This window comes from Trachurus japonicus, chromosome 10, assembly GCF_045865225.1.
Source record: "Trachurus japonicus isolate A0001 chromosome 10, Traja_1.0".
Taxonomy (NCBI): Eukaryota; Metazoa; Chordata; class Actinopteri; order Carangiformes; family Carangidae; genus Trachurus; species Trachurus japonicus.
In genome coordinates, this window is record NC_140916.1 from 6,861,168 (window position 1) to 6,885,596 (window position 24,429).

A 24,429-nucleotide genomic window follows, 5' to 3' on the forward strand; every position below is an offset into this window, starting at 1 on the left:
TAGTATTTGTTCCTTAGCTGTGGTACTTTGTGCACAGGATGGGTATGAGAGTGCATTGTAAATTGAAATCTTATTTTAGGAGTAAGAGTAGTTGAGACAAAGTTTGCAGTTTTTACCACACATCAAACACACATTTGCAGAGTGTAGCAGTGTTTTGTATGACTATTTGTAAACTGAGACTAAAATTCTCACTCATAACGAAAGCCCATTATATTCAGAGAGTGAATGTTTTAGCAGGTTTTTTCACACTTGAACTCTTACCCACAACTTAGTTAACATTTACTTGAGCGTGTATGTAAATTTAGGGTTTCTATCACTATCACACATTGACATATCAATGCACCTCCATGTCAAAACACATTCACACATTTCTTTACACATTCAGAAATTATTGCATAATATTTCCACAATTAGCCTACATCCCACTCATTTAGCCTACTTCTTCTTGAGTCCATATGAATAGTGTAAAATTATTTTTGAATTGTACCTTATTTTATAGCTTCACATGCATCAAAAATGTATTATAACTGTTTTATTTTAATTTATGTTCTTTATATCGTTAGTTTTCTCTTAATTCAAATTAATTTGCATATTTACCCTGTTTAATAATCTTTATTCTACTGTATTCTATTTTTCAGCGCCTGTCCGTGAGCATTTTTATGAGCTGCTGATAGAAGGAAACACAGTGATATCTTTAGATTATGTTACCTTATCTCAAATTGCCTTGTGGCTTGCAGGCTGCAGCTTTCACTCACTTAATGTTAAATGGACACAATGGCCAAAAAGAACAGCTATAAGACGTAGCCTATTTTATTCCATCAACAGTGGCTTTTCTCAATAAAAGGGGCTTGCCCAAACAGGTCATGTGAGATCCACCACCCAGCACACACAACTTGCTCTGCTCATAGCACTTTCTGCTCATTTTAGATCACCTTTTTCTTTTTTTTAATGATGACTATAACATGATACACTGATTTTATTCACGTAATGCAATGTGTTTGTCTCCCGTTTGTGTGATGAATGTATGTTTTTTTTTTAAACCCCTGCCAGTGCCAAAGATAATTTTCCATTTTATCTAAGTTTAGTGGACAATGTTAAAGTAATCTGAGTCTGACACAATCCAACAACAAACCCTGCACGAACTACGTCCATAACAACCATACAGGTAGGTAGGTAGAATAACATTAATACGCCATGAAGACGTCTCATTCATCAAATGCTCAGTGTTTCCACATTGCACTGTTGTTATCTCTCTCAAACCCCCACGTCTGCCTATCAGTAGAAGCGTGACCGACGGTTGACAGACCGACGTTACCGTTGGTCACACTTGAGCTCAAGCCCCAGTGAACCGTTTAATATTTGAAATGATTCAAAAAAAAAGGCGACTAACGTTCATCTACAATGCTAAACTAGTAATGTTCGGCTAGCGACTTCTACTACCGGTCAGAGCTAATGATAACGTTAAAAACAGGAAGTTTACAGAAACACCGGGGGTGTCCGACTGTTACTCTGTCAAAACTGTCGATAGTTTGTGTTTTGTGTGCGTTGTTTTAAACGTTGGATAAACGGCAAGTTGTAGTGATGTAGCTACGAGTGTGCATCAGTGCACTCACCACCAGAGCGGTCGCCATCTTCTGGAAATCACTCTCAGTTTTCTGGCGTGTGTTAAAATCAATAGCTGATTGGGCCATCTGGTGCTCCGCGTGGCGCATGCGCAGTATGATGACGATGGGCAACGCGTCTCTGGCAACGCTGTTATCAAAACATCAAACGACGGGAAAATGCATCATGCGTAAATATCATGCAAGTAAAAGTCCTGCAAAATCATATTCAGCTAACTTAAATATAAGTGCATTAAAATTTCGTCAGTTCAGGGCTCCAGACCAGACTAACTTTTTTTTTTACAAGGAGCACAGTGGCCCCTAACTTAACTTGATCCTCATACTATGCCTGCCACCTGTAATGACAGATTCCAGATTATTTGAGTCAGTGCTAAGAATAAATAAATAAATATAAAACAGCACTTTTTTTTAATCCTTACCTTTTGTAAACAGTTTTCATAGAAAAATAAAACTGATAAGTTTGTCAGGATAATGTGGTCAAGTCGGTGTGTCACTGTGGCAGAGGGACCTTGTGAGCCAGGTTACCTCCCACCCCTCCTGAATTAAAAGCTGACGAGATAAATCTACTCAAACAGCTATCTTGAGATGCTTTTTGAAATTTAACCCATAATGAGCACAAAAATAAGGAGCTAAAATGTGACAACCTGCAAATATTTTGCATACCAGCTTTTCACTGAGTCCACAAACACTATCTGAACATATTAAAGCGAGTGCAAGCAGCATAGAGAAATATTAACAGATGGCAGTCTAGATTATCATTGCATTGCAATGAGAAGGAAGTGTTAAACCCAAGCTGTTGAAAGATATCTGAAAACACTGCACCTATAAAAAAAACAAATGAAGATATTCTGTGGTATGCGGGCTCAGTAGAGCTCCTTGCTAACAGCTCTGAGTGCAGGAGGAAGTATTTCTGATAGTGTCATCTGTTGAACAGTATAAACCTTGTGATCTTATCATGTGGTGTGCAGTTTCCCTGAAAGCCTCTGAGGACCTCACACAATTCAATGAATCATCAAGTCGCAATCTATTCCAGACATTTTAACTAGAATAATTATTATTCTTATAGAAATATGCCAAACAATTATTAATTACATTGTTTTAAATTTATATATTTTGTATCCGTGTGTCTCATGGTGTGTCTGCCATATATTTCCTTGCTAAACTGTGTATGTTCAAGTAATAGGATTAATTTATGTTTTCAAGCTATAAACTCTATTCAGCCAAATGCCTTCATATAAAAATTATGTAAAGGAACAAAAAAGGAAAAGCAGACACGGCACATTTCCAAAGGGTTTTAATGACACTTTGCTTTTGTTTTGAACAACTGTTCTATTGTTAATAAAGGTCATGCTCTAATACTTCAAGTTATGTAATTAAACAAGTGCAGTGAAATGTATTAAGTGCTGCAGCTGTGGAAGGAGATTGTTGAAAGGCTGGACGTGAAGGATGTCGATGCTGGAGGCACTTCAGAGGGTCAGCACTGCGCGGATGCTGCAGTGAGAAAAATAAAATATGTTGAGTTAAAAAATAAAGAACAGAAAGTATATGTGCTATATACAATAACAATGGCTATGTTCATGTAGGTCAATTATCCATTCCTCTCACCTCTTTCCGGCGTGCATGAGGTCAAATCCCTCATTGATTTTCTCAAAGGGAAGGGTGTGGGTAACAAACTCATCCACCTTCAGCTTCTTGCTCATATAGTCGTCCACCAGTTTAGGAACACTCTCCACACTCTTCCAGCCTGGGGGTGAATATGAAAACTAGTTGGAACAACTGCATTTTTTATTTAGCCAAAACTAAACAGTGAAAAACACTTAAGCAACACCAGGAAGCCTAGAGGAAGGCATTTATACCCCAGAAAACTAAATTAATAATTAGCTTCAAGCTCAAGCAGTAAGTAATATGGCCACAAATAATAAGAACCTACAGTGATTGCTTTGTGCTCTTTATATACCTGCACCTAAAAAGGTGTAAATACATTTGCCTTCAACTGATTGATTGAGGCTATTAATACCACTACATCTACATGTTTTTCATTAGAAAGCAATCTGCTATCTTTGTGTCATATCATTACAAGAACAGTTTAAGCTCCAGTCTAAGCTAGACATGATAAAAAAAAGAAGCAGATGCCATAAAAAGTCCATTGATTATATTTGAGGGTAGAACTGCTGCCTGGCTCACATGCTAATAAGCATAAGGGTTTGAACTTACAGAAATTTGGAGCTGCTGCCAGACCACATTAAGCCCTTTATTATGACAAGAAATTCTCTCACAAAAGTCACCCACCTCCGAAGGCCGTTCCCCTCCACACTCGGCCTGTCACCAGCTGGAAAGGTCTGGTAGAGATCTCCTGTCCAGCTCCAGCTACGCCGATGATGACACTCTCACCCCATCCTTTGTGGCACGCCTCCAAAGCAGCTCTCTGAAATAATAAACTGGTCATTTTTCTGGTTTCTATGCACAGCCAACGTATGAATAGTGTTTCACATGCTGCGTGTGCCACCTGTCGACTACACTGACCACATTGTACTGCCTCTTTTAAGGACACAAGGACAAATTAAGATGAATTAAAATTTGCATATTGCTTATTTCTGTGTTTATGATCATAAAGATGTGCGGCACACAAATGAACACAGTATGTCTCACCATGATTTGCACATTTCCGATGCACTCGAAGGAATAGTCCACGCCCCCGTCAGTCATCTCCACCAGAACCTCCTGGATGGGCTTGCTGTGGTCTTTGGGGTTCACAAACTCAGTGGCTCCAAACTCCTTGGCTTTCTCAAACTTTGCAGGATTGATGTCCACGCCGATGATCCTGGTTGCCCCGGCGACCTTGCAACCCATGATAACAGCCAAGCCAACAGCTCCAAGGCCAAAAATAGCACATGTCGAGCCAGACTCAACCTAAAGAAAGAGGCACATAAAGAAAAGCCTGTGCATATTCTCATTTGTCCAGGTGGTAATACTATCTCAAAGGACTTTTAAATCGAAAGCAACTGGACCTTCCTAGACAAATAACCAAGTCCAGTTGCTTTCGATTTAAAATTCCTTTGAGACATATAAAGAAAAAAATCAATGACAGAATTCAACCATTACAAAATTATTATTAAAACCTATGTATGGCATTGTGTTTTGGCTGGGATAGCCTGACCACATTTACTTTCTGTTTTTAGTTCGGGAGTTAAAAGGTGACAAAAACTTGGAAGCACACATTAGGCCCCATGTCATTATTTCTGTACAGATACGTAGTGATACCATAAAATGTTGTTTTGTAACTCGTTAATGCCTTGTTGTCTGTTTCCGTACTGGAATCCGAGCCCCTGGCAACAAGTCACATCAGCTCTGCATGATTATTATAGCTGACCTATTTCAGAGTGCAACCTGGCAACAATGACAAAGTTTGAATCTCTTTCATTTGTCTCTTGAGGCTAAACTTTGCAACAAACACATTTTGCATAAAGAGCTTTTTAAACTATAACCGAAACATCAATGTTTTTTTGTTTTTGTTCGGAGGCTGCCGACAGCCTTTGTCACCCACCTTGGCAGTGTTGAGTGCAGCACCATATCCTGTGGAGATGCCACATCCAAGAAGGCACACTTTATCCATTGGAGCACTGGGGTTCACCTTGGCCAGCGAGATGTCAGCCACCACGGTGTACTCCGAGAAGGTGCTGGTGCCCATGAAGTGAAACACTTGCTTTCCCTTGCAAGTGAAGCGTGAGGTCTTGTCAGGGAGCAGGCCCTGGCCCTGGGTTACTCTGCAGGGTGGAGGCACAGGGAGAAGATGGTTTCGTCTTCTGTGTACGATGATGAAATACTATTTCTGCATGCGTCAATGCAGGGCAGACACAAGTTCAAACTGATCGTGACTGTGCTTTCATTTGGTTGTCCTGGAGTGAGGTACCTGAGGCTATAAGATCAACTACTGAGGCTGAAGTTCTGCCACAGAGAAATAACATTTTTAAATTGTCAGTCTTATGTATCTGCAGAAAAAAAAACATTTTCCCAAAACATTACCTTATTTTCTGGCAAAGGTTGGTCTTGGGATTTTTGCAGAATTTGCATTCACCACACTGTGGTACATACAAAGGAATGACGGTATCACCTTTGTCAAAGAGAATAGCAAATGATTTAAAATCATACCAGTGTTAATCCTTCATAATGCAGTAAAAACAAGTTCCTGTATTTTCACTGGCAGCTCCGTACCTGGCTTGAACTTGGTGACACCCTCACCGACACTCTCGACTGTCCCTGCACCCTCATGGCCCAGGATGACAGGGAAAAGACCTTCGGGGTCACTGCCACTCAGGGTATAGGCATCTGTATGACACACCCCAGTGGCACAGATCTGAGAGGGAAAGTGTTAGAGTTAAAAGTTTATGTCAGATACAGCTCATCGATCGTGATGAAAAAAAAACAAGAAAAGTTAGGCTTGATCATCATCGTAACTTCAAAGCATAATGTGAAAGTAGTCGTCCACATTGTGTTTGTTTGTATAGTGGAAAACAAAGACTGTGTGATGCTTCCTGAGGGGGGAGATTTTTATTAGCTTCTCCTCCAAATGACTCATGACCCTGAGAGAAATCAAAAACAGCTGGAGATAGTCTTTGAAGAGCCTCTTCACTCGCCTTTTAAATCCCCCATCAGCTGGATTCATGTTGGGCTTTTTCTAGCATGGATGGAAAAAAAAGTTTGAGGCAATGTTTCTGGTTTACCTTGATGCGGACTTCATGGGCGTTGGGTGGTGCTACCTCCACCTCCTCGATGGAAAGGGGCTTCCCAGGTTCCCAGGCAACAGCTGCCTTGCACTTGATCACCTGAGGACAAAGCACAGCATGCAATGAAATGTATTAACTGCAGCTACTGGTGGACTGAAGCTTCTCATTGCTGTGATGGGCCGAGCTGGCTGCACAGTGTAGTTAGCCTTTGAACTCTATGAAGGCTTATGCAAGAGTTTCAATACTTCACTGCGCATATTGTGCACAAGTAACGGTCAACGTTATTATTTAATGGCATCAAAAGCGGAAGAAAGCTGCAATTCACTGTTCTCTAAAAGTAGTTTCATAGGCTTTAAAATAGCTTCGATAACTTGGTTTTGTTTTTCACATACTTGTTGGGACAAGGGAAGTTGCAGCTTGCACAGACCAGCTGCAGCCAACCAGCCGCCCCCGGATTACCGTTAAGTCATTGACAAGTGTTTGTACTTGTTCATTCAGTGCACGTGAATGCACGCACGTTACGGAAATAAAACTTTTAAAATGACGCTGCCAATGAGGTAGCAGACACGTTAACGGCACACGTACTAAGTGAAAATGCATGTAAGGTGCTTCTTTCGGATGTTTGGGGGTGATTGCACTTACTTTACCAGCTGTCTCCATGTTCTTTCGGTTCTTTCCTTCAGCACGAGAGACCGGGGCGGCGCGCGGCCGTAAAGGAGTCAACGTCCGGACCAATCAGAGAGCAGAAGGCGCAGCGTAACCATGACGCAAACACGTCGGCTACGGAAAGTACTGAATCAAACATTTTCTGTCAAGGCCAAACCATAAACAGCAACAGCTGTACACATAACGAGGAAAGAATGAGATATAAATGTAAGTGTTAAATTATTGACATTGGAAAATACTAGTTTAACACAGTGAATGTATGTGAATACATTGTATGAGAGGATTAGGATTTATATTTATCTTGGAACAGGTATTAAGATGGTTAATTTGAGTGTAAAATGTAACCAAATGAAGTACAATCAGGTAAATGTACATAAAGGACTCACTGACTGTTGTTACATAAGCAGGATTTTCATGTTGTTACTGACTGTATAAAGCTTGATTAATCAACTAATAATATATTTGATTTGCACAAATTCTGAAAATAGAGACAAGTCATTGATTGTCAACTTGCACATACCGCTCGGTAGTTTCATTTACAAATGAGAAATAATTCTCTTTAAGATATGTAGACATTAATGTGCCAATATAAAATGACCCTTATTTAATACCTTACATTTTACAAAGGTTTGATTTGATCCCCCTTTTAAAATGTATTAAGGCCAAACCTATCTCTCTGCTCTTATTAAATATCCAGAATCTATGTAACAATATGCAAATGTGTTTTTCTTTGCAAAGGTTTAACTACTGCACATGGGATATCACACTGAAATTCATCCGCATATACATACTGTATGTGCATTGGAAGTTTTCACCACCAACCTTGAATGTTGGATAAGAATTGACTTCCAAACTTTGTATATCCAAAATATATTTTCTACTTCCAAGCTCAGATTGAAGGTGAGCAGATAGATGTGAAAACAGCCTCTTCTGTCAGTCTCTGCTCATACATTATTCTGCACTGTGAAGGTCAAACATCCGAGTGGAGAAACAATGAGCAAAACACATTTTTGAGCAGAGAGAGGCTTTAACCATACCATTGAAACCGGATTGGAGCACTCGTTGAAATGGACTGTTATACATTCTGGGCACGAAGAAACAGACACACAGTTACAAAGCACCTTTTAATCAAGGCCTTTAACAAAGATGTAGCAACATTTGGCTTAAGATTTTACAAATCATTATGTTTTTCACTAACAATAAAGTCTGATTTCCTACACATGTCCCCATATCTGACAAAAGTAATCCATGGAAGTTTGTGAATGTCTCTCCTGAAATCTTCATCATAAGCACAAACATCTGTCATGATCGAACATTGAAATACGATCAGTTCAGGGAAATGACATGCCTGTTAATGAAGGAATCCTGTAATCATAACAGGCTGAAAAGGTCCCGCTATGTTACACCTTTTAAATAAAAACCACGAGGATTAGCACACCTTTAAAACTGGTACAAAAATAAAACAAAAATGAAAACATAAACTCAAGTTCTACAAATAGAGGCAATGTCCATCCCCTGAGTCCAACCAGCCAGGCACTGGCGTGGTACGTGGCCTTTATGCTGGAGAAGGTGTAGACAGGGATGAGGCTATCACACCACATCATCACCATCAGATCATCTCCCACCTACAAGTAAACAAAAGGGAAATTATAAATCCATGCATTACTAACAAACTATATGACAATACAAGCATCTTTTTACACACACGCAAAACTTTTGAGCATAGAACAAGGGCCAACCTCTGAATCCACGTCCGCCACCACCTCCTCTACCCCTGAAGCCTCCTCCACCTCCTCTTCCAAATCCTCCACCACCAAATCCTCCACCGCGGCCACCTCCGCCCCTGCCGCCTCGAAATCCACCTGAAACAAAAGCAAAATTGAATTGATCAAAGCACTCTTTAGAGAAATACAGAAAATACTTGTTCATTTTCATTCTAAATACATAGCAGCTGAAAAGAAGAAGAGCCTAGGCAGGGAAAACATCTGGATGTGTGTTTGTTTTGTCTTTATTTATGCTAAGTATAAATACTTGACTGAAAGCCTAAGCAGGGAAAATATCTGAATGTGTGTTTGTTTTGTCTTTATTTATGCCAAGTATAAATACTTCACTGAAAGCCAACTTGTCACTACAGGGAGTGCCTGGTCATATGATTGCAGTTACACATAATCACATGCAGAACAGGAGTCAGACTTGATTCAAAGGAGTATTGTTTTGGTGTCTCACCTCCACGTCCACCTCCTCTTCCTCCACCTCTACCCCCACCTCGGCCTCCTCTTGGCGGCCCCTTCTCTCCTGGCGGCCTTGGGAGGAATCTCTGCAGCGGGAGGAGCTTCATTGGATCTATATAAAACTAAAAGAGAGGTTGCACATTACTTTTCATGTACGTCACGCAGTCATTGTGATGCTGTGAAGTAACTACTTTTAAATGATATTTAATACCTTCTGCAGCTTCTTAAACGAAGATGCCTTCATATTGTCGGAGAGTTTGACTGAAAAATACTGCAAGAACAGGTTAAGGAATGAACAGGGATGTTATGTTTAATATCTAAAGAGTTCACCTTTATTTAATTTTATTCAGGGATCCAAAGACTGAAAAAACAGCAACCAAAAGGATACAAAGTCCCGCAGCTGGCCGAATATCTCATCCACCTTCCCAATCTGCTCCTTGTTTTCCAAGTAAACTGGGGCGTTGAAGTAGGGAACTTTGTTTTCCTCCGTTGTGCACTTGCACACAATATCATCTTCACACGGGTGCATGAACTCTCCCACCGCTGCAGAGTGGACAAACAATGCAAGACAGTTACACAACCAAGACAGGAAGAAGCCATAGTGACCACAGTCTGATTTCAGTCTCCTTTCAGTCTCCTGTCCTTGCCAAATCTATAAATGTTGAAATTGAGCATCTAACCACATTATTTCCATGAGTCTGTAACACCACTGACCATGCTGACGGAGGTAACTCACAACATGTGTTGTTTAATCAGTGATGACAGTGGAATTTGAGCCTAAAATCCCCAACTGATGATGTTGATGCTGCTGACTTCAACATCATGCGGTGCAAACATGTGGGTCGTTTATCTTGTATCCATCCACGTGATTGGGAATTTAGTGTGCAACTTGTACTGTTTGTATGTGACTTGATAACTCACCGACTACGTAGTCTGGAGGGCCGTAGTCCTGCTGTCTATTGAATCCACCTCTGCCACCGCCTCGTCCAAATCCTCCGCCACCTCTGCCTCCACCACCTCGGTTGAAACCTCCACCACCTCTGTTAAAACCTCCACCTCTTCCTCCACCACCACCTCGCCCGCCTCCTCCTCTGTAAGACATTTTCTCCTCGAGCTCTGTTTGGTCACACAAAAGAAAACATTAAAACAAAAAGAAAAACAGAAAAACACGATAACAAGTAGCTGGTTAAATCCAGCGTGGACTCCCCAACACTGTGGATAAGCAGCGCTAACACAACTTCTTGCTAACATGCTAACTCGCTAACTCAAACAAGTCGAACAAAACAGTAAAGTTTCTCCCGCATTTCCTCACACGAACCAACACGTAATACACAGCTATCCAAATATAAGCACAGAGAAGCGTAAAATGTTGTAAACACAGTTAAAATGCAAACACTCACGGGATTTGATCGGCTAGAAACGGCTAAATACACCGAAGGACTCCCATGCGATGACAACACGTGTGAGAGGCTACCGTAAAGCATCACCACCAGTGTCGCAAAGTGTCGTAAATGTACTCCCCCTCCCTCCCTCCGCCGTCGGTCAGCGCGTCTCTATTTAAAGGAGCCATGCAGTACATTACAAACAGATTGACTCACATCATCCGAGCTGCCAGCTGACGGTATGACTCCGCAGATTGCATTAATAATGTCACAGTTTCTCTTTGTCAGATGTAAATATTTTTGTTCTCATGCAGGGAATAGCTACATAAAGCAGACAGGATTCAACAATGTCAACAACCGGCCAGGTAAGAAAAAAAGACCCAAAAAAAGACATGATGTAAGATACACTGTGTGCACTTTTGGTTTATGAAGCATAACCTTAGCCTATAATATATGGTAAACTGAATGTTACTGTTACTGTCTGGGATCTGTTCACTGTTTACTGTTAGATCCTACCCTTTTTTCTTACAAGATCGATAGGCTACATGCATTGCGACCACACCCAGCCATGAACAGGTTACAGCAACGCGTGATTTAAAAAAAAAAAAGAAAGAAAGAAAGAAAGAAGAAAGAAAGAAACGTGAGCTTTCACCTCTTCCTCAGGTCATCAAGTGTAAGGCAGCTGTCGCCTGGGAACCTGGAAAGCCTCTGTCCATTGAAGATGTAGAGGTCGCCCCACCAAAGACTCATGAAGTCCGCATCAAGGTCAGCTGCTCATCCCAATTTTTTGGCTGCAACATAAGAAATATTTTTCGCATATTTATTGTTATTATTATTATTTAGGACTTTGGTTATGAAGTGCAAGTGAAGTGAAAGTTGCAAAGCAGAGTCCTCTGTGGCAACATTATTAGAAAATTATTAGATGTGCTGATTGATAGTGTTATGATGTCAGAATGAAGTATTAATAGTAACTGCAGTACAATGATGAATTATCTCAGTGAGAAGTTTATCAAATATCAATAGTAAGAATTGGATTACTCATGGGCATAATTTCTAGTTTTTACTTTAATTTGCACCTATTAAAAAGAAAATAGAAAGGCTCGCACACCGCAGGGCTCCAAAATGCAGTCCATTTATTCACAGGAGAAGTGTAACGTTTTGAGCGACAACTGCTCTTCGTCAGACATGTTTGTGTGTGTGAGCCTTTCTATTTTCTTTTTAATTCTTGCACGTCTTTGGCTCAGCACCTGCCCAAAGTTCTTGGCACGGATGTTTTTTGATACTTTAATTACACCGTCAAGTAGAAACAGGAAGCACTTGACTTCCTCTGTCTCATGATGTTTTCCTGTCAAGAGGCACGTTTCACACCATTTGATCCCTAAGGTGTCACATGAACACCGCACCCTGTCCAGATTGTTGCCACAGGTGTGTGCCACACAGACCAGGAGTACCTGTATGATGCTGGGAAAGGGATGAAGCTCAGACCGTTCCCATTGGTCCTCGGCCACGAAGGAGCAGGAGAGGTGGAGAGTGTTGGTCCTGAAGTCACAAACTTCGCACCAGGTAAATCACACAGCTCACACTGAACATACCAACAAGTAGCTGGATTAATTTCTCTTTTCATGCACTGAGCTCTCACTGAGTCTGCTCTTTTTGTGTTTAGGGGATAAAGTTATTCCTCTCTTCTTGCCTCAGTGTGGGAATTGTGAACAATGTCGGAGCCCTAAAACCAATCATTGCAGGAAGAACTGGTGATTTCACAACCACATTTTTACAAAGACACGTATCCTTGCTCTGTTGTTCTCATGATGATGTTCCTTTTTTATTGTGGCTTTTAGGGCAAATACACAAGTGGGTGTTTTGGCTGATGGCACAAGCCGTATTTCCTGCAGAGAACAGCAAGTATATCAGTTCCTAGGAGTTGGTTCCTTCTCCCAGTACACCGTGGTTCCTGACACCGCACTTGCAAAGATAAGAAGGGACGCACCACTGGACAAAGTGTTTCTTCTGGGTTGTGGTGTCTCCACGGGTTATGGAGCAGCTGTTAATGCAGCCAAGGTAAATGCATACAGATCTGCTTCACCATCTCTGATGTGGACCAGTGGTTGTTCTGTGCAGAATCCTGTTTGTCCTTAGAAGAAGAGCTGCAGATACAAGAAAGATTATTTATTTGCTAACATGTCCATTTCATAAGCAACTGAGCGAAGTAGATTTACTGTCTGGAAAAAAAAACATCCTAACATTGCTAACTTACAGGCCATTGATGTGAACGGTGCACTATATGCAGGATGGTATTTATTTATGTTCACCACTAGATGTCTACATAGCAGGAATGTCATGTGAAGTCAAGTGAAATCAAATCAATGGGTTAAAAAGAACACAGAGCATCCATATGCCACACCCCCTGTTTTCATAGCTAATTTACTGTATTAAAATAATGAATAGAAAATCAAAAGTGGGGAGTTTCAGGAAAAGACTAAAGGTCTGTAGAAATGAGCACATGAATATTTGAATGAATTTGAATAGTGAACAAGGTCAGGACTTCTCAGATGTGATGACAGGACAAAACCTTATCTCAAAACACAGTGATAGTGTTAACAATGCAAAAATCATGATGGTGCATTTTTGCATCTGTTCTTTCAAAATACTCTATAGCTAACAGAACATTTAAGAATGGTGAGTGTAAAGGTGTAAAGTGAAATTCAATTTAAGCCATAAGACTTTTTTTATTGCTCACTTGCAACAGCAGAGAAGTATACAATAAGTAAACAAAGTCAGGGATCAAATATAAAGACAATTACTATGCACATATATATGTAAACAAAGTACTGTTATGTACAAAATTATTTAAATAGAAAGAAAAAAACTATATATGCACAAGTTGCTTGTTCAGAAATATTGCACAAGTGTGAGTGGGCATGAATACATGTAGATGTACAGCTTGTATGTATTGAGCAAAGTAAAATATACAAGAATTAAATTACAAAAAAAACTTTAAAAACTACAACCATAATAAAAATCACAATGCTAACAATAATATTAATTAACGAGACTACTCAAATCACTCCAGTATTAACATACAGTCACTTAGTAGAACATTTTTAAGTCTACATTTGAGCACTGAAATAGACCTACACTTAGTAATTATATGAGGTATAGAATAGGCCATCATATTGGATAATAATAATAATAATAATGGTTTACATTTATATAGCGCTTTTTTATTGATACTCGATACCCAAAGTGCTTCACAGAAACCATTATTCATTCATACCACATTCACACTAGTGGTGGTGAGCTACGTCCGTAGCCACAGTTGCCCTGGGGCAGACTGACGGAAGTGTGGCTGCCAATGTGCACCGAGCGGCTCTTCCGACCACCACCGGACATTCATACGCATTCACAAGGGTCAAGGTGGGTAAGGTGCCTTGCCCAAGGACCCTACAACAGAGAGCAGGATTCGAACCGCCAGATAAAAGTGTTTCATATAAGCATCACTTTTTAAACCAGGCTTTTAAAGTCAAAGAATAAAAACCAATGAAGTTTATTAAAATCAGGCTTACAAAAAAATAAAACGGGCCAATAAAAGTCAGATTGAAAACAACAAAATTAACATTTATGTGATTCATATGTTTGATAGTCAAAACAGTATCAGGTCTACATCAGATGTTGCTTTAACAGCTGACTGAGTTGACTCCCACCCCTTGTGCGTTCAGGTTGAAAAAGATTCCTCATGCGTCGTGTTTGGGCTCGGAGCTGTCGGACTGGCCGCTGTCATGGGCTGCCAGATCGCCGAGGCCAAAAGAATCATCGGCGTGGACGTCAACCCAGAAAAGTTTGCAAAAGCTAAGTTGCTTGGAGCGACTGAGTGTGTCAACCCTAGAGATTACACTCAAGATATCCAGAACGTCATCGTAGAGAAGACAAACGGCGGGGTGGACTACGCCCTGGAGTGTGTGGGGAATCCAGTTATCATGGTGGGTGTGAGACCGTTTCCATCATAATGTGGTTCCACTGGTATGTGTGTGTTACGTAATGTGTGAATGCATTTTAAAATCAGTATTAATCGTTCTAGACTGCTGCATTCGAGTCTACGCGGGACGCCTGGGGCACCTGTGTGATTGTTGGCTGGACAGAGACGGAATCGATGAATGTCAAGGTTGAGAAGCTCCTCATGGGACGCACCTTGAAAGGGACTTATTTTGGAGGTGAGCTTCAAACAAGCTGCTGGTCCTGTTACTTCACATAAGACTTTACCAACAATATATGACGGTTGGCACGATAGAGAAGTTCAAACGAAGCGCAAAGATAATAAAACATTCTGTTAAACTGCTACACGTTTTTTTACAACCTAAGGTGATGTTTTTAGATCACAGTGTTACTGTGTTTAACAGTGAATGAAGGTTTTATCCTTTTTGTTCGATCAATGATAAATCAACATGGATTAGAGGCAACAGTTAATGATTGTCTAGATTGTTGTCAGCTTGTGTCTTAAGTACTTTTGATGAAGGTCTCCCATCATGAAATTACCACTGAGTCAAGACGCTTCAAGTTAGTTAGACCATGAAGTAATGCAGACAGAAGTTACATCTGAAATGAAGCAAGAGGCCTTTGGTCATGAATACATCACAAAACATAAGATAACACATATGTAATGTGCATGTACAGCAGGGGTAGGCAACTATATTTGTCGAAGGGCCAGAATTTTTCTCAACAGACACCCCGAGGGCCGGACATTCAAAAGGCCTAGATTGAAGTTAAATTCACCTTTTTGCTTAATAATTTGGTTGTTTATATTTTATATTTTTATTTCTCTTGTGCACATCATTTTTTATTTATACACATCTTTGGTGTTTTGTTTTGTATGATATAAAATTAAAAATTTTGACATAGCCCATCATATCATCATTTACATATCATGCTGGAGCTTTACACTGCTGGCTTGTATCCTGAGACATGCCCTGTGATTTTCAGTTTAAATATGAAAGGAGGCTGAACATCAGGTCTGTTCTCATGATACAAGTCACTGGTCCTGACGTGTGTGTTTCTCTTCTATAGCCCTAACACACATTCTACATCTCAGAGGCGACGTCTTTCATGTGCTTCATTCACCTTTCAAACGAGGCAGAGCTCAGTGGGAAACTTTAGGAGAGACACGGGCCGAAGGCACCGGGACACGACACCGGGGGAGAAGCAGGTCCGTGCAACCGCGTGCAGCTGTGTGCCGTGGACATGCACGGAAAAACAACTGCGTTGCATCAAATGCGCGCCGCTACAGCTTTTGAGTTGGGAGCGCACCTGAAGCGCGTCTCCATCTGAACGGCCCCCCATGCATGAGGCACACACGAAGCACACACCTTCGTGTCTGCAACAGGCAGGCCATATTCGGCCCGCGGGCCTCCTGTTGCCGACCCCTGATGTACAGTGTCATGTTCATTTTATGTTAAAGGGATAGTTCAACATTTGCCATTGCCATAATCCCTATAGTCATAGCAGTACAGTAGGTCCCTTACCTTTAATTGTCGGTGCAAGGTATTTTTAGAACAGCGGAGCAGAGCGGTGAACTGCTCAGAGCTACGCTACGGAGGCTCATTGGATTTCTTGGTTTCTCTCATCAAACTCATCAAATACACAATCCAACTACTCCAAAACGCTGTCGTGGACAAGTTGTGACCTGCACATTCACCACGCTATGAGATAATAACGGAACGTTACGAGACAGAGTTGTTTTAGAGGTAAATTCATGCAAAACTGCTGATGCGCGTTGCCTTCAGAGGCAGTTTTTCAGCAAGCAGTCTCTGCATTTACCTGGAAAACAACTCCGTCTCCTAACGTTCCGTTATTATCTCATAGCGTGGTGAATGTGCAGGTCACAACTTGTCCACCAGAGTTGTTGGATTGGGTATTTGATGAGTTTGATGAGAGAAACCAAGAAATCCCATGAGCCTCCATAGCGTAGCTCTGAGCAGCTCACCGCTTGGCTCGGCCGTTCTAAAAATAGCTTACACCAAATAAAGGTAACGAACCTATACTGCTATGACTATAGGGAATCCCAATAGTCATAGCAGTAGGGATTATGGCAATGGGCCAATTTGCCAAAATGTTGAACTACCCCATTAAAAGAATCAAGTCTTCCCACATCTGGAATATGCTTTGCCAAGAAAGAAAAAAAATGATCCACCAGGGCAACAGCATCTGAAGATTAAATGATAAGATGAATAACAGAATTAAAAATATCTCTCACCGCTCATGTATCCAAGGGCAATAATCACTTACGGGAACAAAAGGGAAATTATAGCAAAAGATGACTCACCAATGTCCCGTGGTTCATGAGGTTTTATTATCCTCCTAAAGGGTGGAAGAGTGTGGAGGATGTGCCTAAACTGGTGGATGGCTACATGGAAGGCAAGCTGAAGCTGGATGAGTTTATTACGGGCACACTCACGCTGGAGCAGATCAATGTGGCCTTTGACCTTTTGAAAAGTGGGAAAGGGTAAGAACTGATTCATTTGTGTGTTTTTACACTTACTCACTCACACTATTGGGAGTCACACTCTTGGGACTCCAGTCCTGTTTGTATAAGAAACCGCTCCTCCCAAAGTTGATTTAAAAAAACACTGGTTATGGTTTGATCATGAGTACAGATTAAACACATCATTTTCCTAAACCTATTTACCCATCACTTGTTTTTCTTGTTGCTGACGTGGCCATTTTTGCATATGTTTGCCTATCCTTTGCCTACCCTGGCATATCTTTAGTTCTTCTTTTCCTGAAACTGTTTCTATCTATCTTCATATAATGGGCATTTACATGTACAGTATGGATCACTATTCAGGCCTAACAGGCACAGGTCCTGGGCCCCCGTGTCATCTCAGGCCTGCATTTGCGTCTCTAAAGTGGCTGTTAAATATGTTGGTCAAGAAGGGGAAAAGCATAAATAACGTTAAATGCACAGTATATATTATCATCATCATTTTCTATACCGCTTATCCTGCACTAGGGTCACGGGTGAGCTGGAGCCTATCTCAGCTGACTTTGGGCGAGAGGCGTGGTACATCCTGGACAGGTCGCCAGTCTATCGCAGGGCTAACATATATAGACAGACAACCATTCACACTCTCATTCACACCTATGGGCAATTCAGAGTCACCAATTAACCTAACCTGCATGTCTATATTATTCTGCATTAAATTAATTAAAGTTTATTTCTATTATTGCTGCAACTAACTAACTAACTATTACAATTTTGGCTGATGTGCACATTATGTTTTGATTAATTACTCAACCATAACATCTCAAGAAACACTGTAATGTATTTAAATGTAGCAATGAACTCTTTCCACTTTTCCTTTAACTCATAAACATAAAACCAGAAAGTATTCACAGATAGAGTGGCTTAAACTGAATGCTAGGAATATTGTCTTAAAAAAAAAAAAAGTTTACCAAATGGTAAATAAATCACCTTTCTGTCAAACTAGTAATTGTGTTATATTTTTGGGTGTGGTAATTTAATAATTTCAGCTCTTTTTTTTCCCGCAGTATCCGTTCTCTCATCACCATGTGAGACTCTCAGGAGGAGGCTGGACCTGAAGTGAGAACCTTACAAGACCGAAGCTTAACAATCATGTAATAGCAATATTTTATACAACTCTGGGAAATGAATATGTTATTTTTCTCAAAATATATAGATGATTAGTATTTTTCTATGCTTGACTTTGCTGCAAATGAGCACTTTTGCCACTAGATGGCAGTCTTATCTCATGTAAAAGCCTCCATGTTTGTGACCGTCCATATCCTCTAACTTTATAAAGACCTTGCTTTTCTAGGGAGAATTATGTATTTTTATTGAAATTGAAATAAAATGTTGTTCGTTTCTCATAATCACTGACTTAATGAACACACAATCACCACATTTAGAGCATTTAGTGCATTTTCGTAACTTGATACCAAATGTAATGCATGTGCAGAATCTGCAGCAACAGCAAGACAAATCTCCACATCTGTCCCACTTGGCTGCCACAGTGTTTCCGCACTTGATATCAATGTGAAGTGATAGTTGGAATTAAATACGTTTGTATAGAAGATGGGGGTGACAGACACAGGAACCAAATGGCTGAATCTGTCATCGGCCCGCTTCATGTGGTCAGGCTTACCAAATTTCGTCCTTGGTAATATTATATATTGATTTAAAAGGCAGTCAGAGAGAGGGGCTAAAATAACAGTTGTGGGCTGTCAGGGCAGAAGACAAAGGGTTGTTTGGTGAAGGTTGTTTTAAGTTCCTCTCGGTGAAGAAGAACTGAAATAGCTGTCGAAGGAATTTGTTTTATTGAAGTTCCATTCAGATCAAATGAGGAACCTTCTGGCAGGTGCCCTTGCTTTTCCATCTTTACTTAAAATGGAAGATAAATTAATACTCCTCTAATGTTGGTCTCCTCTGTCTGTGTGCTTTGCTAGCAATCTCAGATAGATTATACTTCTTATACCACCTCCTTGCAAAGAATCTCAAAGTTATGAAGGTTTTGGTGAAATCAAAAGCAGAATACTGCAGAGAAAGAAGCAGTAGCAATAACGGAAGAAGATCAAAAGCAAAAGGAAGACAAGTTTTGACAGGTGGTTATGTGACTGGGCACGCTCGACTATAAATGTTGGACATGCTCACAGATTTATATGGCTTTCTTGGGGACATGTGTCTGAATGTCTGCCTCATCTATGGGAAATCTATCCAAGGTGATGACCATAAGTCTCCTACTGTTTTTTTTTTTTCTCTTTGTCTTTGAACTCGACAACCTCTGGAATTGTCACAGAATTGTGCAACTGATACAGGCAGGAAGTGATATCTGAATTACAGCCGCAGCATTGAACACATTTTTGTCACATGTGTCACATTCATTCACATTGTGCAGCTTTTCTGCAGTCAGAGAGCTTCTGGATAGCAAACTTTGGCATAAAATGTCATTGAGTTGAGCAGCAGTGATAGAGACACTAACGTATACACACATTTGCAAACCATATTCACATTATATTCACACATTGTCTACGTTATTTTTCCTTTTTTTTCCCAACCTATTGCTGTCATCACTTCACTGAGACAACTCTTTCAAACATGAGACCTCATGAAGATAATTGACAAACAATAGAAATGCCAGATGAGGTAAATGCCATCACAAAAATAAGAGCATGTCTGGAAAAAAAAATGTCAAAAAGTGCAGCCTTGCCTTTCACAATATTTAGATTGGGATCAAGAGATTTCCCCTTATTTATTAAACTATATTCCCACATGACAGACAGATGATGGCATGCTGAATATGATGAGATCATACAAACAGTGGGTGGGTAACTCTCATTTAAATACTGTTAAAGACTGTATTTTTATATTCAAAAACAGCACAAACCTGAAAATAGACATTACTATTTACTGCCATTGTAAATGGGAAATGTTTTCGATTCTGATCTGGTACATACTATATATTCATACTATGGAGTCTCCCTATTTGTATGGTTTTATATTAGTTATTTGAATACTTTATGTGATTTTAGTCATGCTGACTTTAACATCCTGGCTGTTTTCCTCAGTGAAAACAACCATGTTATAGTAATAAAGTAATTTCATGCAACACCAATTTGTGTTAGCTACACCTTCATTGAGCCAATAACAAATTATGTTATATAAATACAGTATATGTTATGTAAAGTGAATCATGGACTCCATTTGTCTGCTTCTGTTTCAGTGTCTTGGTGCATTTCTGTCACACTCTCATGATTCACTGAGTCTCTTCAATGTGCTTTTCCCGCTATAACAAGTCAACACAAGCTGCTGTGGAAAAATAAGGCTTGTTACATAACCATGTATAAGATGTTGGCTATTTTAAATGCATGCCCATTGCAGGGTTTTATATTCTGTATATGTGTGAGATGACATGACTGCGCTGTCACATTAACTGTTTGTACACCTGTTGGTCTAAATGTCTGCCATATGTCTGGTGCACACATCATTAACAGGAGACATGAAAACCACATTAATCAAAGACAAAAAAAACTCCTGTATCAACATCTCTGAGAAATAAGCCAGAGGAGCTGCACATCTGAAAGAGACATAGTCAGTTAGGCAGAGAGAGATAGAGGGATGGATATACTGTATAGCCCCAATGGCTATGGAAGAATGGCCCACTTAAGTCACTAAAGACTGCCAATGTGAGGCCCCTGTTTTATCCGCAAATCCTGGCCATTATACGGCTAATGTCAGGCATTGCCTGTGACATCCCTGGTCTTTCTTTGACACGGTTAGCTTTAGCTTCTGTGTCAGTGGAATATACTCAGCTTCAGCAGAGGACAGCACAGTAGGCTGCAGTGCTTGATGTGTTGGAGGGCCAGCTTTAGTTTCCCGCCGCATTAGTGTACAGTGTAGCAACAAATCTCCCACATTAGAGTATTGTTTGTTTAATTTTGGTTTCATCTTAGTGATATTATTAGGATTTATAGGGGGGGAAAAAGTCACATTTTTAGGTGGCCTTATAGAATCAAACCTGAAATACGTGGATGCTGATATTTGTAAATTTCAATTTATTTGTATTACAATGTCCAGATTAGTTGTTTCAATATAAAATACACAATTTTTAAAAATGTTTTTGCACCTCAAGTTTGCATTACATGAATTAAACATTTAAAAAGCACACAGAAATATGATATGCATTACTTAAAAATGTCTTTAAATATACCGTAAGACGTTTTGGTAGAATCTGTCATATATACAGTATAAAAAGTCCATGCTTCCACTCTAAAGAGTTTTATTGTGATACCAGACCCCTAACGATGATAATGACTGTATCATCCCCTTCTCATTGACCCATGCAAGTCCAAGTGTTTTGTACGCTGTCGATCATATTGGGCCCTAGTTTCGTCGACCAGGTGAAGTCTAGCATCAGCGCAGCTTCGCCACGCCAACGGGGTGTGGCCCAGGTCCATTTCGCAAGTTTGCTGGGCCGCGCAGTCAGACTTAGACTAGCGCAACCCCTCCCCTCGTCCCTCCCACCGGCGCAAACGGTGAAGAGGGAGGAGAGAGGGCGGGAGGGAGACAGGAGGAGGAGAGAAAGGCGTGGAGTGGGTTTGACACAGCCGAGTCAGATCTTCACCAATCAAAGGAGCTCCTCTCCTCACCTTTAACTGCGCGGCGGGTGATGCGCGCTGCAAGTTTGTCATTTTATACTTGGACATGGACGGAGGAAACAGCGACGCCAGAGGCCGAACCTCTCCCAGGAGGAAACAGCTGTTTTGGTCCGGAGGTCCGAGCTCAGAGTGACCAATAATGAGTTTACTAATATACTTAACCAGGTTTGATCTGATACACTGAGAACCCCTACGCAATCTAAGAAACAACTAATACACTAATAAAGAAACTCACATTTATTCAAACCCTATGTAAGCAAGATGACAGGTGTACACTAATCACAACATAAACACAGACCATGTGGATTAAATCAGCGTAAAGGACTCGCGCTCTCTCTCTCCCTCCCTCTCTCTCTCTCTCTCTCTCTCTGTCCGTCTCTTTTTTTCTCTTTTTTTTCTGTGATAGAGATGCTGAGTATACTGTAGTAGGCTATATACTGACTATCTGATACCGAGGCTGTTGTGGTGGACTAAGAGAGATGAAGATTTGTGTTTTGTTTTTCATTACGGCTGCGTGATGCGGTCGCACGCGCTACTGAATTAATAAGTAAATAAATAAATAAATAAATAAAGGGGATCATCACAACGTGTGGTATCTCAACACGGCAGCGACATGCAGTCATCCACCCTCAGTCCTGCTTTTGGGACATCCACAGCTGCTTTTCAGTGCCAGTTCGTCCCTGCTGTGTTAATTCAGGTGGAGTTTCCATTGCGCGTGCCACAGCCTTTGATCTCTGCTTTGATCTGACGTCAGATGTGACGGGACAATCTATATAGATATAAATTCACGTGTTGATTCCGTTAGTTGCATTAAATAGTGGTTATTGTGGATATTTATTGCATTGAAATGTGTCTGGAACTGTGGAGATCTGCCTGTGAGGTCTTGGTGACGTGTGTGCACTGCAGGTCAGTCAGCCAAACTTCCACTGCACCTGCTGCGCTTCGCGCTGCGCTGAGATTAGACCTGGTTGGAGGTGGCGAGCTTTCAGCGCAACCTCGGCGGGACATTTTCGGACAAAACTTCCACTGCACCAAGCTGAATCTGTGACGCCTCCCCCTGCTGCGCGGCCACGCCTATCTCAGCGCAGCGCGATCTGCCAATCTTCCAATCTGACTTTGCGCTAGGCTGCGCTGGTCGAAACTTGCATTAGACCAGCTGCGCTACCTTGCGCCACCTGCGCTGCGCCAGCAAACTAGGGCCATTGTGTCAGTGTTTTATAGTTAAGTTGCAACAGAAATAGACAACAAAGAGCGGGATTAGACAGACCACACATGGCCATTACCAAAGAGACACACAAACACACACACGTACACACATACAAAGAGCTGCATGCGTGACAGCTCTAAGCTTTTGTTGTGTTTTGTCTGACAGCAGCAGTAAAGTAGTAATTGAGAGATTAGCTCTAAGGTGCTATCATGGCACTCCTTTGTTTGGCCTCTCCCTCATTGGTCACACAGAGTACGACTAAAATGTGTGGGAAGGAAGGAGTCACACACTGAGATAGTTGGTGTGGTTTTTACTTTAGTTTGTTTGAATATGTTGTAAATTGCAGATAAATAGCGCACCATGATTAGCAGGTATTAATCATATTTCTCAGTGTCTATATGTGTTAATACCCCTGCTGGTCTTTGATCATTATTGTCAGTACACGTAAAGATTGATTATCGTATCTTAGATCGTTTGACCTTGTAGGGCTTGACAGAACTCATCCAGGCCAGACTTGGACCCAGCCCTATCCCCGTCTGCCACAATGCTTTCTTCAGCGTGCCAACATTGAGTCAACAGAGTCATTTCATGTGGTTATGGGCTGGAGGTATGGGGGAGATATTTCTCTCAGACCCAGTGTGTTTACCCCCTAATCCCTGAGAAGAAGTTCACAAGCATGAGGAAAGTACTGGGAGATTTAGCTACCTCCCAAACCTGCTCAGTTTGCAGCCCCCTTGTCTTCCACAGGCACATGGGGCTCTGGTAATTCCTGGGAATGTTTGTCAAGGTATTTTTTTGTGTGATTGTAAGAATATAATTGGTATGAAATTGCTGGTTCTGTTCCTATATGGAACAATGTACAATGGTCTATATACACCAGACAAGAAGAATGTGCATGTGTGCTGTCTTCTGCTATTTTTAATCGTATTGTTACGAACTCATCTGAGCTCTATAAAAACTACCTTCATGTTATATTAGTGAATACAGTTGTATAACACTTTTTGTATGATCATATTTACAAAGTGCTTATACAGAAGCATTAGACACACACAACAATAAAATCAACTGATGAAAAATATAACTTGATGAAATTAGATTAAATAAATGAACAATTAAAATACACCACATAATTAGAGAAAACAAACAAAACAGATATTACTATGTATGTAAATTAATTTTAAATAAATCTTAGTTTCACTGCCAAAAAAATACAGAGGGATCATCATCCGTGGCAGATTAAGAAGCAATTATCAACAGATAAGAAGATCCTTTTCTGCTGACCTCATGTGTACCCTTGTAAATATGAGCTTATTAAAACATATTAATAGTAATAAATAATCTATGTCTTGTATAAGAGGCGATTAACAGAATTCTGTATGTCCTTGAAAGAGAGTTACAATAATGACAATGGGATTTAATGAAGACAAGAAGTGA

The 24,429-nt window shown here is 40.6% G+C and overlaps 4 protein-coding genes across 5 annotated transcripts in view; 1 reads left to right on the plus strand and 3 right to left on the minus strand.

The window, feature by feature from the left end:
• LOC146979317 (eukaryotic translation initiation factor 4E-1A-like) overlaps positions 1 to 1,730 on the minus strand; it is a 13,578-nt gene extending 11,848 nt beyond the window's left edge. Inside the window, exon 1 of the mRNA XM_085789050.1 lies at positions 1,614 to 1,730. Within this exon, the coding sequence (XP_085645176.1) occupies positions 1,614 to 1,712 (99 nt within the window). The 5' untranslated portion in view covers positions 1,713 to 1,730. The remainder of the gene's footprint in view (positions 1 to 1,613) is intronic.
• A 1,169-nt stretch (positions 1,731 to 2,899) lies between these two features.
• LOC146979318 (alcohol dehydrogenase class-3) lies at positions 2,900 to 7,037 on the minus strand. The gene is made up of 9 exons (XM_085789049.1): positions 6,989 to 7,037; positions 6,344 to 6,445; positions 5,835 to 5,976; positions 5,646 to 5,733; positions 5,167 to 5,386; positions 4,272 to 4,532; positions 3,912 to 4,047; positions 3,228 to 3,366; positions 2,900 to 3,113 (listed from the first exon to the last, which is right to left on the minus strand). Exons 1-9 carry the CDS (start codon positions 7,004 to 7,006, stop codon positions 3,089 to 3,091), a joined length of 1,131 nt encoding a protein of 376 aa, XP_085645175.1. The 5' UTR covers positions 7,007 to 7,037; the 3' UTR covers positions 2,900 to 3,088.
• A 1,085-nt stretch (positions 7,038 to 8,122) lies between these two features.
• gar1 (GAR1 homolog, ribonucleoprotein) lies at positions 8,123 to 10,693 on the minus strand. Of its 2 annotated transcripts, XM_085789052.1 has the most exons (8): positions 10,645 to 10,693; positions 10,312 to 10,361; positions 10,165 to 10,281; positions 9,632 to 9,786; positions 9,455 to 9,514; positions 9,239 to 9,365; positions 8,752 to 8,874; positions 8,123 to 8,637 (listed from the first exon to the last, which is right to left on the minus strand). In XM_085789052.1, the coding sequence occupies exons 2-8, from the start codon at positions 10,343 to 10,345 to the stop codon at positions 8,627 to 8,629; spliced, it is 627 nt and encodes a 208-aa protein (XP_085645178.1). In that variant the 5' UTR covers positions 10,346 to 10,361; positions 10,645 to 10,693; the 3' UTR covers positions 8,123 to 8,626. The 2 variants fall into 2 exon arrangements, with proteins under 2 accessions (XP_085645178.1, XP_085645177.1); XM_085789051.1 differs by lacking the exon at positions 10,645 to 10,693 and having other exon boundaries at positions 10,165 to 10,359.
• A 155-nt stretch (positions 10,694 to 10,848) lies between these two features.
• LOC146979320 (alcohol dehydrogenase class-3-like) lies at positions 10,849 to 18,506 on the plus strand. The gene is made up of 10 exons (XM_085789054.1): positions 10,849 to 10,864; positions 10,940 to 10,990; positions 11,289 to 11,390; positions 12,038 to 12,188; positions 12,289 to 12,376; positions 12,464 to 12,683; positions 14,342 to 14,602; positions 14,701 to 14,833; positions 16,980 to 17,118; positions 18,165 to 18,506. Exons 2-10 carry the CDS (start codon positions 10,973 to 10,975, stop codon positions 18,187 to 18,189), a joined length of 1,137 nt encoding a protein of 378 aa, XP_085645180.1. The 5' UTR covers positions 10,849 to 10,864; positions 10,940 to 10,972; the 3' UTR covers positions 18,190 to 18,506.
• Positions 18,507 to 24,429: the final 5,923 nt, after the last annotated feature.